Genomic DNA, 13,294 nt, shown 5'->3' on the forward strand with positions numbered 1-13,294 from the left:
GTGGCCACCTTGTCTCCTCTTCCATGCTTCCTCATGAAGATCATCTGCTGAATTGTGCTGAAAGTGTTGCAGGGGACCAGTGTGGAATAAAACATCTCTTTGAGCAAGACTCTAATACGAAGTAGATTTATGTCATTCTTGCTGCACTGCAGTATTTTATCAGTCTGTTTGTTAACTAAGTAGTCATATTATTTCTTAAGTTAAAGGCTTTGTATATACAGATTTTTAATTTTAACAAAAAGGTGGTTGTTCTGCTATTTAGGTATCTTTGGTTGAAGCAACAGCATACTGTAGTAAAATCCATGTGTGTGAGAAGCTCCTTTGAAAGTGGGCTTGATACTTGGTTAGGGGAAAGTATCGGTTGGTTCTTGAGCAACCCAGTCTTCTCCTGCATCCTACTGAGTCACCCAAAGCACTCAGCTAGAGAAGCAGAACTGCCCTGGTAACGACGGAAGTGTTGGAAATAGAAAAACAACCCAGGCTTATGCAGCAGGAGCTCTGCAAAAAGCTGCTGACCTGGTAGAAGCACAATCTGCAAACAGAATGGCTATGGGAGCAAGCAGGGACTTGGGTCAGGACCACTTTTTTTTCCTGCTCCCCTTTTTCTATATTTTTATAGACTGCATGTGTTGTTCCCTGCTGGTACCATTGTTTTTTCTTTCTTTTTTGAAAGAAAAATATTAATGTGGTCCAGTTGGGACTCTTGGGTTGAGATTATTGGTTTTTTTTAACAGTTGTGTATGATTTGTAGAGTTTGATATGAAGCAATGTGGAGTTTTCTAATTATGGAACATTTACATGCACTGATACCCAATTCAAAACATGTATTTCCTTTGGAAATCACCTTCATCTTTTATATGCAAATAACTGTCTTGTTAGCTGTCTTAAGACTATATGGGTGGTTTTCTCTTATTTCCCCCTGGAATTAGATACTTGAGGGGAAAACCAGAGGATCAACTTGTTGAACCTTTGCAACTCCCTGGTAGCCTGTACTCTTTGGATTGTCTGAGCTCTAAGGATGGCCCAGCAAAGGCAACTGAGCAAGGGGACTGACAGTGATGTGGGGACTGGGGTCTCCTTGCTTGTACCAAATACTCGGCAGCTAGGGCTGTGCCACATGAGGGGCTGCAGGGGTTTTGTTACAGTGCAGATATGTTCCCTGGCTGCCAGCACACTCATGTGAAACACACTGCCAGCTACTAAGAAACTAAACAAAGGGACACTCCAGATAGCCTTGGAACAGTCATGCAGATAGCGACAAAACTTAGCAAAGGGGAAGTGTTGCTGAACGGTGAAGGCAGACAGATGGGTGTGAAAGCAGACAGAATGGGAAGTGAAAGAGCTGCAGCGCTCTCGTAGGCTTTCCCCGCTAGTCTGGGGCATCCAGGTGCAGATTGCACAAACAAAGCTATTTTCCTATTTGTAAAAAAAACCCCCATATATATTTTTAAATATGCACTGATGTTTCCAATAATAGTTCTGAAAATAGACAATAAAATAAAATTACCATTTGAGGACATGTTTTACTTTATAAACCACAGCAACATTCCATATGGTGTTGCTGTCTGGATTCCCTTCGTATTAACTTAGCTGTTATGTGTGGCTTTAGGCTTCATGTTTTAGTAGATGAAATATGTTTGAAGGCGCTAAGGTTATAAATATGATGACTGTTTTGTCCTTGCGTTCTCAAAAATCTGTCATTAAGACAGCTCACTGTGAAGTAAATACTAAAAGGATTTTACATCAGAGAATCAGAAAGCATCACAGTGTAATGAGGCTGCAGCATGTCTATTGCTAAAACAACAGCAAAGTTGAATGGAGTTTTCATTTACTGTCTCATAAATTGATTTTAGTTTACAGTGCTGTAGGCTAGGTCTCCGTATTTTTGTTTAATTGAATAGCAAGACATATAATTAGCCTGCCTTGTACCCACACAAGCTCCTGAGCCAGTGAATTTTCCTGCAGACTCTGATCTGCTTATCCTGTGTACTGGGTGGAGTTTTTTTTAGGTAAAACCAGCTCAAGCTGCAAGTCAAAGTGGGCAAGAAAATTATACTAGTCTTAATGGTCTATTACCTGTGACATAAAATAAATGTAGTTAAAAATGCTCTTTAGAGATTCTTATTCCTGGTCTCCTGTAATTCTCAGAAAAATGTATTCCTTTTATTTGCTGGGGTTTTTTTCCAGCTGTTATATGAGAAGTTGAATTATGTTGTGACTTATCTTTTCCTGTTTGTATAATCTTTTTTGTTTATGATACTATTGTTGCCTAATAAGTTATTTCACAGAAGGCTTTGGAGTGTGACAGCTATTAACAGTTGCTGCTTGTAGCGGGAACAAAGGAAAATAGCTTCTAGTAGAGTTATTGGACCAAGCCAGTTGACGCTTATATCTGTATATGTAGTGAGTGGAGAAAGCTGCCCACAACTGCTAATGCTTGCTGCTAACACCACCTCAGCAGAATACTGTTCTGTTTCATCTGTTTTCAATAAGAAGTATCGCAGTGTTTAATGGAGGTGAGGGCAAGGGTGTGGGCATGGGATTTATGCCTTCACTGCAGCCTCAGAAATGTTTTGGGGGTTGCAGGCATTGTTTTTGGTAACGAGTGTTACCAAACATGCACAGCTAAAACTCCCCATCTGCCTTCTCAAGGTAGTAAAGTTGTGATAAAGGCATTCAGTGCCCGTCAACAGACGTGATCCGACACCTTATCTGCCTGTAGCAAATGCGTCTTTGAACAGGACTCTTGCTGTGCCTGCTGTGGCTTTGCGGTGTGCTGGTCTGCTGGTGCTGCCAGTGGGTGAAAGTGGGATGTTTTCTCTGTACTGCTTCCTGGGAATGGTTTGGTGAAAGGGCACAGAGCAGGAACTCTGTATGCACCCCACAAACCGAAGTTACTCTTCTGTACACATATCCTTTGGCTAGAGCCAAGAAGCCTAGCTGTTAAGTTCATATGCCTCACACGTGCAACTTCATAGCTTTTCACCGGCAGGGCCAGGTTAACCCTTTCTTTTGGTCTCAAATTTTCCCTGCAGCACAGTGAAATTAGTACAAAAATCTACGTGGTCTCAAAAACCCAAGAGATTAAAAAAAACCCTAAAGCCATTATTGAATGCCTCAGTTAAGGGAATCTATGATGATGGCTTTGGGATAATCCCTCATCAGTCTCATTTTGGAAGTCAGCTGCCCAGGCACAATACCACACCACCACAAATTCACGTATACCCCTAGTCCAAAAAGAAGCAGCGTTAGTCTATCAGAAGCGTGGTAGCCATTTGAATCCCATGTTTATTGTTGTTGTTTTTTTTCTTTAGGGTACCATCTTTCTGCCTGGCAACAGAGTAATTGAGCATCCCTGCAATGAAGAAAGTCCAGGAAAGTTCCTTTTTGAAGTTGTTCCAGGTAGGATATTCTACTTTATGTAAAAAGTCTTTGTAGTGTGTTCTGACAGAATAGAAGCTGAGGGTGATTAATGAATCAGTTTAAGGGGAAAAAAAAAAATTGGTTTTTAATACTTCCATTCATAATTTTTTCATTCACCTCCGGGCAGTGTAGGAAAAGGATGTGGTTTTTATTTCTCAGTGTAAAGCATGATTGTTCATGGCAAGGGGCTGCACCCCTGAGTGGCATAGTGACAGCACAAGTGTATTTGGTAATTATTTTAGATTATATTGGATGCTGTAAAGTGTGTCCTGTGGTAACAAAGGAATCTGTAACTTAGCATCAACAGTTTATCAGTATAGCACATGGACTTGATGACATCAGTACCATAATTTAAGAATGCTCCCTGGTCACTGTGGGTGGATAGACAGATTGTAACAACAGCAGGCATTGCTGCTTTGAAACACTACACTTATTTTCAGTTGTGGTTTTTTTGATTGCGTGGTGGTTTTTTTCCTGGGCGTAGATTTGTTTAAAGAACATTACCCTGTCAACTGACTGGTACTCTTGACTTCTCTGTATTGCTTAAATTATTTGCCAGCCTTTTCTTTGCTCCCTTGGACTTCTAAAGGCAGATTTTGGCCTGCCTGTGGGGCTGGTTGAGAGAGTCCTGCAGGGCCAAGGGGTCCAGGCAGGCTGGGCATCCTTCAAGAAGGAAATCTTACAGATGCAGGAGCAGGCTGTGCCTGTGTGTTGAAAGTTGAGCTGGTGGGGAAGGAGACCAGCCTGGCTGAACAGAGAGTTTTGGCTGGCATTCCAGGAAAAACAGAGTTTATGACATTTGGAAGAAGGATCAGGCAACTCAGGCAGACTAGAAGGATTTTGTGAGGTTATGCAAGGGAAAATTAGAAGGGCCAAAGCCCAGCTAGAATTTAATCTGGCTACTGTGGTAAAAGACAACAAAAAAGTTTCTCTAAATTCATTAGCAACAGGAGGAGGGCTAAGGAGAATCTCTGTCTTTTATTGGATGCGGGGACAAACAGTGGCAAACAATGAGGAAAAGGCTGAGGTACTTAATGCCTTCTTTGCCTCAGTCTTTAATAGTAAGACCAATTGTCCTCCAGGTACCCAGCCCCCTGAGCTGGATGACAGGGACGAGGAGCAGAATGAAGCCCCCATAACCCAGGGGGAAACAGTTTTACAGTCATTGCTACACGACTGGGACACACACATGTCTGTGGGGTCACATCAGATCCACCCCAGGGCACTGAGGGAGCTGGTGGAGGAACTCACCAAGCCGCTCTCCACTGATCACAGTCCTGGCTAACCGAGGAGGTCCCAGTTGACTGGAATTCAGCAAATGTGGTGCCAGTCTACAGGAAGGGCGGTAAGGAGGATCCAGGGAACTACAGGCCTGTCAGCCTGACCTCGATGCTGGGGAAGGTTATGGAGCTGATCATCTTGAACACCGTCCTTACAGGACAGCCAGCTGATCAGGCCCAGCCAGCAGGGGTTTATGAAAGGCAGGTCCTGCTTGACAAACCTGATCTCCTTGTACAAGGTGACCTGCCTAGTGGATGAGGGAAAGGCTGTGGATGTCTACCTGGACTTCAGTAAAGCCTTTGACACTTTCCCAAAGCTTTCTCCTGGGGAAACTTGCTGCTCATGGCCTAGGTGAGTGTACTTTTCACTGGGGAATAAAGTGGCTGGATGGCTGGGCCTGAAGAGTTGTAAATACAGATTCAACCATGCAGAGTGCCGGGTCCTGCCCTGGGGTCACACCGGCCCCACGCAGCGCTCCAGGCTGGGGCAGAGCGGCTGGGAAGTGCCTGGGGGGAAAGGGCCTGGGGGTGCTGGTGGGCAGCCGGCTGGGCATGAGCCAGCACCGTGCCCAGGTGGCCAGGAGGGCCAGCAGCATCCCGGCTTGTGTCAGCAACAGCGTGGCCAGCGGGACCAGGGCAGTGACTGTCCCCCTGCACCGGGCACGGGTGAGGCCGCCCCTGGAATCCTGTGTTCAGGTTTGGGCCCCTCGCTGCAGGAGGGACACTGAGGGGCTGGAGCGTGTCCAGAGACGGGCAGCGGGGCTGGGGAAGGGGCTGGGGCACAAGTGTTGTGAGGGGCGGCTGAGGGAGCCGGGGTGTTTAGCCTGGAGAAAAGGAGCCCGGGGGGGGCTTATCGCGCTCTGCGACTGCCTGACAGGAGGCTGTAGGCGGGTGGGGGTCGGTCTCTTCTCCCAAGTAACAAGCGATAGAATGAGGGGAAACAGCCTCAAGCTGCACCAGGGGGAAATTTTAGTTTGGATATTAGGAAAAATTTATTCACTGAAAGGGTTATCAGGCACTGGAACAGGCTGCCTGGGGAAGTGGTTGAGTCACCATCCCTGGAGGTATTTAAAAGAGGTAGATGCAGTGCTTAGGGACACGGTTTAGTGGTGGACTTGGCATCGCTGAGTTAATGGTTGAACTCCATGATCTTAAAGGACTTTTTCAACCTAAATGATTCTATGTTGCAACACCCAGTTAGTCCACTGTGTTTATTCAATGTGTTCTGTTAATCACCCTGTTACTTTTCAATAATCACCCAATTACTTTTCCAATTGTGGCTATCTAAAAGGGTAAATAGAGGATAATGCTTATTGAAACTCACCTCTGTGTTCTTGTTCTTAAACCATCTCAGAGCCAAGGCACAAATGTAGTTGTCTTGACTAATGCATGGAGATTTTGATATGTTGTAGAAGTGTAAGAAATATGAAGTAGATTTCAAAGCTAAGGAGGCCAGTTGCTCACTGGAATTTGCAGATGCAGCTCAGCACAGTGTAGCTTTATTTTGATTCTATACATGGCAAGGGATTTTATTATGAAAGCTACGTGCTGTAAGGGATTAGTATGCAAAGAAAGCAAGCATGGTATCTGTGAGGTTTGCTTAACGCTCACCCTAGTTTGAATTCATGACATTTAAAAAAGTTTCTACTGTGGTCTGTATCTTTTTCATATCTTCGAAATATTGAAAGAAACCAATTATTAACATTGCAGGTCTAGGGTTGACTAAAATTTTGTTTCCATTGAAAATTAAAGAGAGCTCTGAAAAAGTGTGTCTGTCTGTCTTCCCCTCCTCCCCAAACACACAGAATGCTTTCTTACCTAAAATTTACAGGCAAAAAGGGACATCTTATCAGGCATTTCATAAATTAGGCCTGTATTTCTTCTGGATGTTGTAGATGGGAAAGAGAGAAGCTGAGCTGCTGCAGCTGTAGCTGTTGCGATTATTGAAGTAGGGTCCATACTCTGCAGCAGGGGATGTGGAGCACTGATTTCGGTGATGATGCTCTCTCCTCCTGATAGACATGACCGTGGGAGAAGGGCCTTTAGTTCCTGCTGCAGGTTAAACTAGAAGGTGCTGTTAAGGAAGTGCACAAAAATGGGCTGTTCCTATCTCAGGATGGCTGCGATGCCACCTTTGCTGCCACATCACAGGTGAAGACATTGATGTAAAGGGTTTTGCTGAAGTTGGTGTTCTATATGTCCTGATTCATATGACAGTCTTTATCTGTCTGATGATGTTCACCCTGAGTATGCTTATTATGCCTCTGGTCTATGTGAATTTGGCATCGAGTGTGGAATATTTAACCGTAGGCCTGAGGTGTGTGTGTGGTGTAGGCACAAAAACCTTCCTGTGCAACCATGCAGGCAGCTGTATGGCACCAGAGGGTCACTGCCTGTGTGGGACCTGCCAGAGCTGCGCTGCAGAAAGCGCCCTCAGATGCAGTTTCCAGTTTTCCCTGAAAGGAAAGAACTTGGCCGATAACAGGATAGTAGGAAATGGTAATGGAATAAGGCTTGAACAGTCAACCATTAACGTTTTGAAGGCAGGCCCTCCTCTCCATGTTCAAGCACTTTCCTCAGAGATCACTCATTTCCTGTGTACGAACCCATCCCAAACACCACCGGTGTCTGGTGGGATGTGTACATCACATTTGGAGGTGAAACGGTACTTTGCTGCTGAGTTTGAATGCTTTTACCACAGTACCTTGCAGTTGCCTAAATTTTAGAAAGCCTCCAGAGAATGCCATGTTTCATCCGTGTTTTGAGTTCTCGGTATGCTGTCTCAGCCACCATCTGTGTTGCTTCTGCTCCTATAATTTGGCTGTTTATTGCTTGGCACTTTTCACTCAATTTTCTTCCAGCCTGAGCCCTTATGTGCCAAGCCTCATCCCAAGATCGTCCTACCCCAGGTTACAAAGTCCTGTGCAGCATCACTGACAGTGGGAAAGCAAGCTGCTGAACTGATGGACAATGCTGATGGGAGAGCATGATCACTCTTGTAACTTCACAAAATATTTGATATGCCATCTTTCTATGCAGTTAAATTTAAAAGTAATTTGCAATTAATTTTTGGGCTGCCTTCAATATTTATCCAGCACTTCCCTGGGAATCAGACAGTATTTTTTGTTTTGTTTGTGCATTCTTAATTCTGGGTATGGAGTTTTGACTGTGTTTAGGATAGCACCAGTATATTTATGTTTTCCCCCCTTCCTAACAAGCACGTAGCTATAGTGACTTCATACTGGAACAGTTCTCCTGGTGAAATATTATGCTAAGAATTCATGCCAAAAAAAAAGGGTTTGGGCAATCAGGTAGGACATTTCGTGCCACAGCACCAGTCTTTGGGGGATGGAATTAAGATTGAGACTCAGGCTGAGTGTGGAGGCATCACAGTACCTGTAGAAGTGGTGTCAGCTGTATGTTAATCGAAGATGAAGCGAGCTTTGCCGCCATCATTGTGTCACAGTTGGTTCTCAAGGCAAGTATTGTTGGTCTTTTTTAATGGAGCTGTTTGTCATCTGTAGCCTCTTCGTGACTCAGTATAAAAATCAGTTTTATTGGCTGACAGCAACAAAACTGAGCTCATTGAGTGTAATAGAGAAAAATATATTGTAGCCAAGGTTCTGTTTAGCCTTTGTTAGCTTTCATATGAGAAAACAGCTGCATAGCAACAGGTTCTATTTGCAGGGTTTTTTAAAATTTGTCAGCTTATATGAATGTTGTGTTAAATGTATGGCACTGAAGCACACACTGCTCTTGGATTCTGTTTTCCTTGTATTAAAAGATGAAGTAATTTTAGTTGTAATCCCAAAGGCAATAGTGACAAGTCCTCTTTTTATCTATGTCTGTGGGCAGCCTGAAAACTTGTGTGTGTCTTTGTTTATTGGTAATACATGTAAATTATTTTGGGAATGTACGTGGGAGTAGGTTTATACTATGAAATTCTCTGTATACAGCTATCTCTGAAGATGAATGAAAGAAATGTGTGTGGAGACAAGTATCTTGCGGTTTTGATGCTGTAATTAAAATACAGATGCCTTTATTTTGCATTTTGAAAACATTCTGTTCATTCCTTAAGTCATGACATAGTTTATTACTAAAAATTGCTCCTTTTTTTTTTTTTTTTTTTCTTCTTTTGTTGCGCTGGCAAATTTAATTTACAGGAGTGAAACTGTCTGCTGTACAGCATGAGGCCTGTGCCGCCTTTCTGTGCAGGAGTTTTCTGTAGCAGAGTCAGTGTGATGATGAGGTGATTAGTGGTATCTATGGTTACTAACAGCTTCTCTTGCACTCACAGGAATGCTTCATACTCAAGAGAGTTTAAATAAAAACTTTTTTAATGGGAAATATGCACATATAGCAAAATTGTGTAAGTAGGTTTGTTCAAGTGATTGTGTTTTATTTGCTGATTGCTACTAGTTTTATTTAGAAGATTAAAATTCTATTCTGTGTGCTTGTTCCTTTCGAAAGGCAACCTGAGGTTTTTATCTTGGTTTGCAGGTGTAATGGGGGAAGGAGTTTGTGTTCACGCAGAACTGAATCGGGTGACCTAGCTGTGTTTCAGTGAACTAGACATCACCCGAAAGTACAGAGGTGCAGAACAGAGGCACATGAAAGCACTGTAGTTTGTCTGTGTGGTGGTTTGCAGGTGGGAAACTTGATTCCTGCTTGAATGGAGTTGACGTACCGCATTTGCACCAGGAGGAGCTGAGCACCAAGATATGTGGGAAGCTCAGACTTGTCCATTGTTTTTCACACAAAGCTTGAGTGTATTTTTTTGGAGTCCCCTGGCTTTACTGAGGGTTGCACTTTGGAGGCATTTTGAGCAAGGCCAGTACTGAAAGCCTTGCAGTAGGAGCCTGTGGCCTTCCCAGGGGTGTCTGGATGCTTGTAGTAGCTCCCAGGACATGAATCCTCATCCCCTGATGCACTCAGAAAGCACATCCAGGTCAAAATACTCTGGAACTATGTAGATAATTGCCTAGAAGAGATGATGGTTATTGAATGGGTGAAGGAATGTGCTTCATCACTGACTGGACTTTGACCCTGAAAACTGAACTGCTTATACTGCTGCCTCCCCAGTTGCTGTTATTTGAGATCTTTATGTGGCAGCTGATGTCCAGCTCTATGAGAGTGATAAATCATTTCACAGTTTGGCCTCACGGGTAAGAAGCCAGATGACAACTCCAATGGTATTTCACCATTTGAATGTTATCAAATGATGTATTTCTTTGTCCCCTCAATGCAGTTTTAATAAGAAAACAGCACTGAGGACAAGCTTGCTTACAGGACCACGTTCCTTAGCATATAATTTGTTTGCATGCTCTGCTCTAACGCATGAGTTTCCCTAGAGACACAAATATCCCAAAGATTTCTCTGATGAGTTGTTCAGTTGCATGAGTGTTAATATTTAATTATTACTATTTAAACTAAAACATACATTTCCAAATGGTGATCTTCAGTACTCCTTGTGGACTCCTTTGCTTGTAAACTTTGTATGTCTGTGCTGTATTTTCACCATTGGCAAAATATCATAGTTCAGCATGGGCATCGGACTGGATGAATTTGTACTTTGGTAGTACTGAGTTAACCAAAGTCTGTTCATCCCTCTGAAAGCATTCTCAGTGCAGCCCCAAGTTACGTGTCTGCAGCTTAAGGCACGCTTTAATTCTTAGGGGTTATTGAGACTGTTAGGAAATAACTAATATTTCAGGGAAGTAACCTGTTGTCTCTGCTGCTGCTTTGTGTCTACTGATACCTTGTATGTATGGCTCCTGGGCTAATCTCCCTTCCCATCGGGGAATGCAAGATCTTTCTTGAGTTGTGGATGCAGGAGATTGCTGAAGGCAGGAATTACCTTCAGCACTGTATGCTTTTGCTTGTTTAAGGTCAGTTTGTCAGGCCTGAGAGCTGTAGTCAAGACAACAAGCCCAAATAGATTGCTGAGGACAATCACACCGTTTTTATTCTGGTTTAGGTGAGCTCTCTCTGTGCACAAGTTTTCTGTACGTACATGTTTTCAGAAAGCAGTTTCTCAGTGATGCTGTGCAATAGAAGTGTTGGTTCCCGTTGTGGTACTAATTGAAAACATGCCAAACAGATTGATGTGATGAGACAACTTACTAATTCTTCAGCTAGGAGTACGGGATATACATCAAAGTATGTACTTAATATACTTCAGCGACCTTCCCAAGTGCTTCAGCTGGAAAGGCTGAGAAACAAAAGGAGTTTTGCTGGACTGCCATGTACAAGTCTGTCTCAGGACCTAGTTTTGATACTCTGGCAGTCTTTGCTTCTATCATACTGTTCAAACATTTGGCTGCTTTTGCATCACAGCTTTTCTTGTAAGAATGATTTTCAGGTAATTTAGAAGTCTGCAATAGGTTTTACAAATTGATGTTAGGAAAGTGCTCCCCAAAGCTGTTGTGAAGAGTGCCCTATGAAGTATTTTTACATTATTTTCGACAACTTCAGTTGTCACTGTTCACAGCATGTTTGAATCTCATTTTTCTGGCATGAAATTCTTATGCTGTGCTTTCTCAGAACAGTAGGCAGTCTTTCATCAGGTTTCTAGGCTGACTTTATGGACTTCTGAAGTCTTTGACTACAGAGCATTTCCCAAAAGCCCATGACTTTATTCAAGAATCTCTGCAAAGGAGTGAAATATTAATTCCCAGAACTTTGAAATTGTTAGAATTATTTTTTCATTAGTCACAAGACAAAAAGAAAAAAAAAAAAGAAAAAAGGTATCCACAGGCCTTTTTCTTTATATCTTTAATTGCATAGCATATGGCAAATGAAGTTTCCTGCAGATTAACTGTTCTGTCATGGGAGTATGAGACGGGGTTGAGGTTTCTTTTTTTTAAGCTTTCTTTACGTAAATGGTTGGGTAAGGAACTGTTTTGCTTCCACAGCTACAGTAGGCTTTCACTCCCCAAAGCTTGATTATTTTTTTAGTTCTAAAGGGCGATGTTGTTTCGTTTCTACAGGGCAGCTATTTTATATTTAATCAGCTTAGATTTGCCTAGGTCTGTGCACCCATGGCTGAGTCAGGAAGGATCTGTTTAGCATATGTGTATGTCACACTGATTTCACTGTCAGTAAACAGGCCCTTTAGCCTCCACAAGTGTGTTATGAGGTTTGAGAAGATAAATGGCTGCCAGTGTGTTGTAAAGTTATTAAAAACTCTTTGGTTCCATGTTCATATGCAGTGCTTAGTAGATAAAGTCCTTTGAGACTTTTGCCATGAGTTCTCAGACAATTGAAATGGGAAGGCCACACTAGGTGATAATTCTTTTCACCTACTGGTTGACAGTGTTTTTAATTAAGGATCCATGAAGGCCTGGAAAATGTGGTTGTGGCAAGTTCATTTGTGTGTTTTCCCTAAGGGACACAAGTAAGACAAAACAGAATTACAGATAAAACTTTTTTGGCTAAACAAGCACTTTTGTTTGTATCTACATTGTTTCCCGTGTACCTTTAACAGGCTGGATGCCAAGTACCGTAGCTTTTATTCCAATATTCTTCTCTTCTGACATCAGTACTTTGCAGTCTTAGAAGTCATATGACAGCAGGACTTGGGAAAGGTAAGACTCTACAGTGAGGCACCAAAGGGGGAAGGTGATTAGCTGGCGTGTTTGACTGTGACTGGTGTAGGTGGTTGACTGTGACTGGTATAGGATGTCTTGAGATGGAAATGTTTTAGAAGGCTTTGGACCCTTTTATTTTGAAGTTGACCAGTTTGTTTTCTGTAAGGATGTAACCTTGTGAAAAACTGCCATGTCCACGGTGAGGGTACACCCACATGTTGGACAAGTATCTTTCCTTGAAGGCTCAGCAGAGTGTTAGGAACACATTGCACTAAGCAAATTCCCTTCTTTTGACTTTAGGGGAAAATTATGTATTAAAATGTTTCCTGCCCTCCTGCGAAAAATGCCTTTCCATAGTGTGCATATGCTCACGCCAGAGCACTGTTTCTACCTTTGCTGTCATGCAGATGCTCTGTACTCCCTTCACCATCAGCATGGCTAGCACAAGATTGATTCCCTTTTCTCCATGATATAACACCCAAAAATGAACAGTTAAACCAGTCAGCTGCTTTGACTTGTTCCCTGCACTGAATTCCTATTTCCTCCTGGTGTGACCCTGGTGGATTTAATTGGTGCTGCCACAAAGATGAATGCCTCCCTCTGCACATGCTGACAGCCAGCAGTGCCTCTTCATTAGCTGTCAGGAGCACAGGACCTCAAGGGCATTGCTGATATTGCCGGCTGAACTAATTGTACCTCTGATATTTTCTGGAGGGAGCAGGCAGCCTGTTTAATCAAATGGGCACCAGCCTTTCCGTGCACAGATATCTCCATGTAATGGCATAGTGTGCTAAAGCAGCTTTGAGTGCTGCTTGTTTCCTATTGAAGATCTCCTGAACACATGGCCGTCCTTATTAACACAGTGATTTCTCAAAAATGTATTTGGTAGGGAGCCACCTCTCTGTGTGTGGACACATTCGCACGCTGTCTGTTCTCGTCCTTCAAAGGAAGCTGTAACAACTCTAAACTGCTTTTTTTTAAGTGACCTTTGGAAATGCATGG

The 13,294-nt window shown here is 42.9% G+C and overlaps 1 protein-coding gene across 3 annotated transcripts in view; it reads left to right on the forward strand.

The window, feature by feature from the left end:
* ARHGAP24 (Rho GTPase activating protein 24) overlaps positions 1-13,294 on the forward strand; it is a 225,589-nt gene that overhangs the window by 80,090 nt on the left and 132,205 nt on the right. For all 3 annotated transcript variants that reach the window (XM_056359749.1, XM_056359743.1, XM_056359734.1), the window contains one exon: positions 3,315-3,402. In XM_056359749.1, coding sequence (XP_056215724.1) covers positions 3,315-3,402 — 88 coding nt within the window. The remainder of the gene's footprint in view (positions 1-3,314; positions 3,403-13,294) is intronic.

This window comes from Falco biarmicus, chromosome 1 (assembly GCF_023638135.1).
Source record: "Falco biarmicus isolate bFalBia1 chromosome 1, bFalBia1.pri, whole genome shotgun sequence".
Classification (NCBI taxonomy): Eukaryota; Metazoa; Chordata; class Aves; order Falconiformes; family Falconidae; genus Falco; species Falco biarmicus.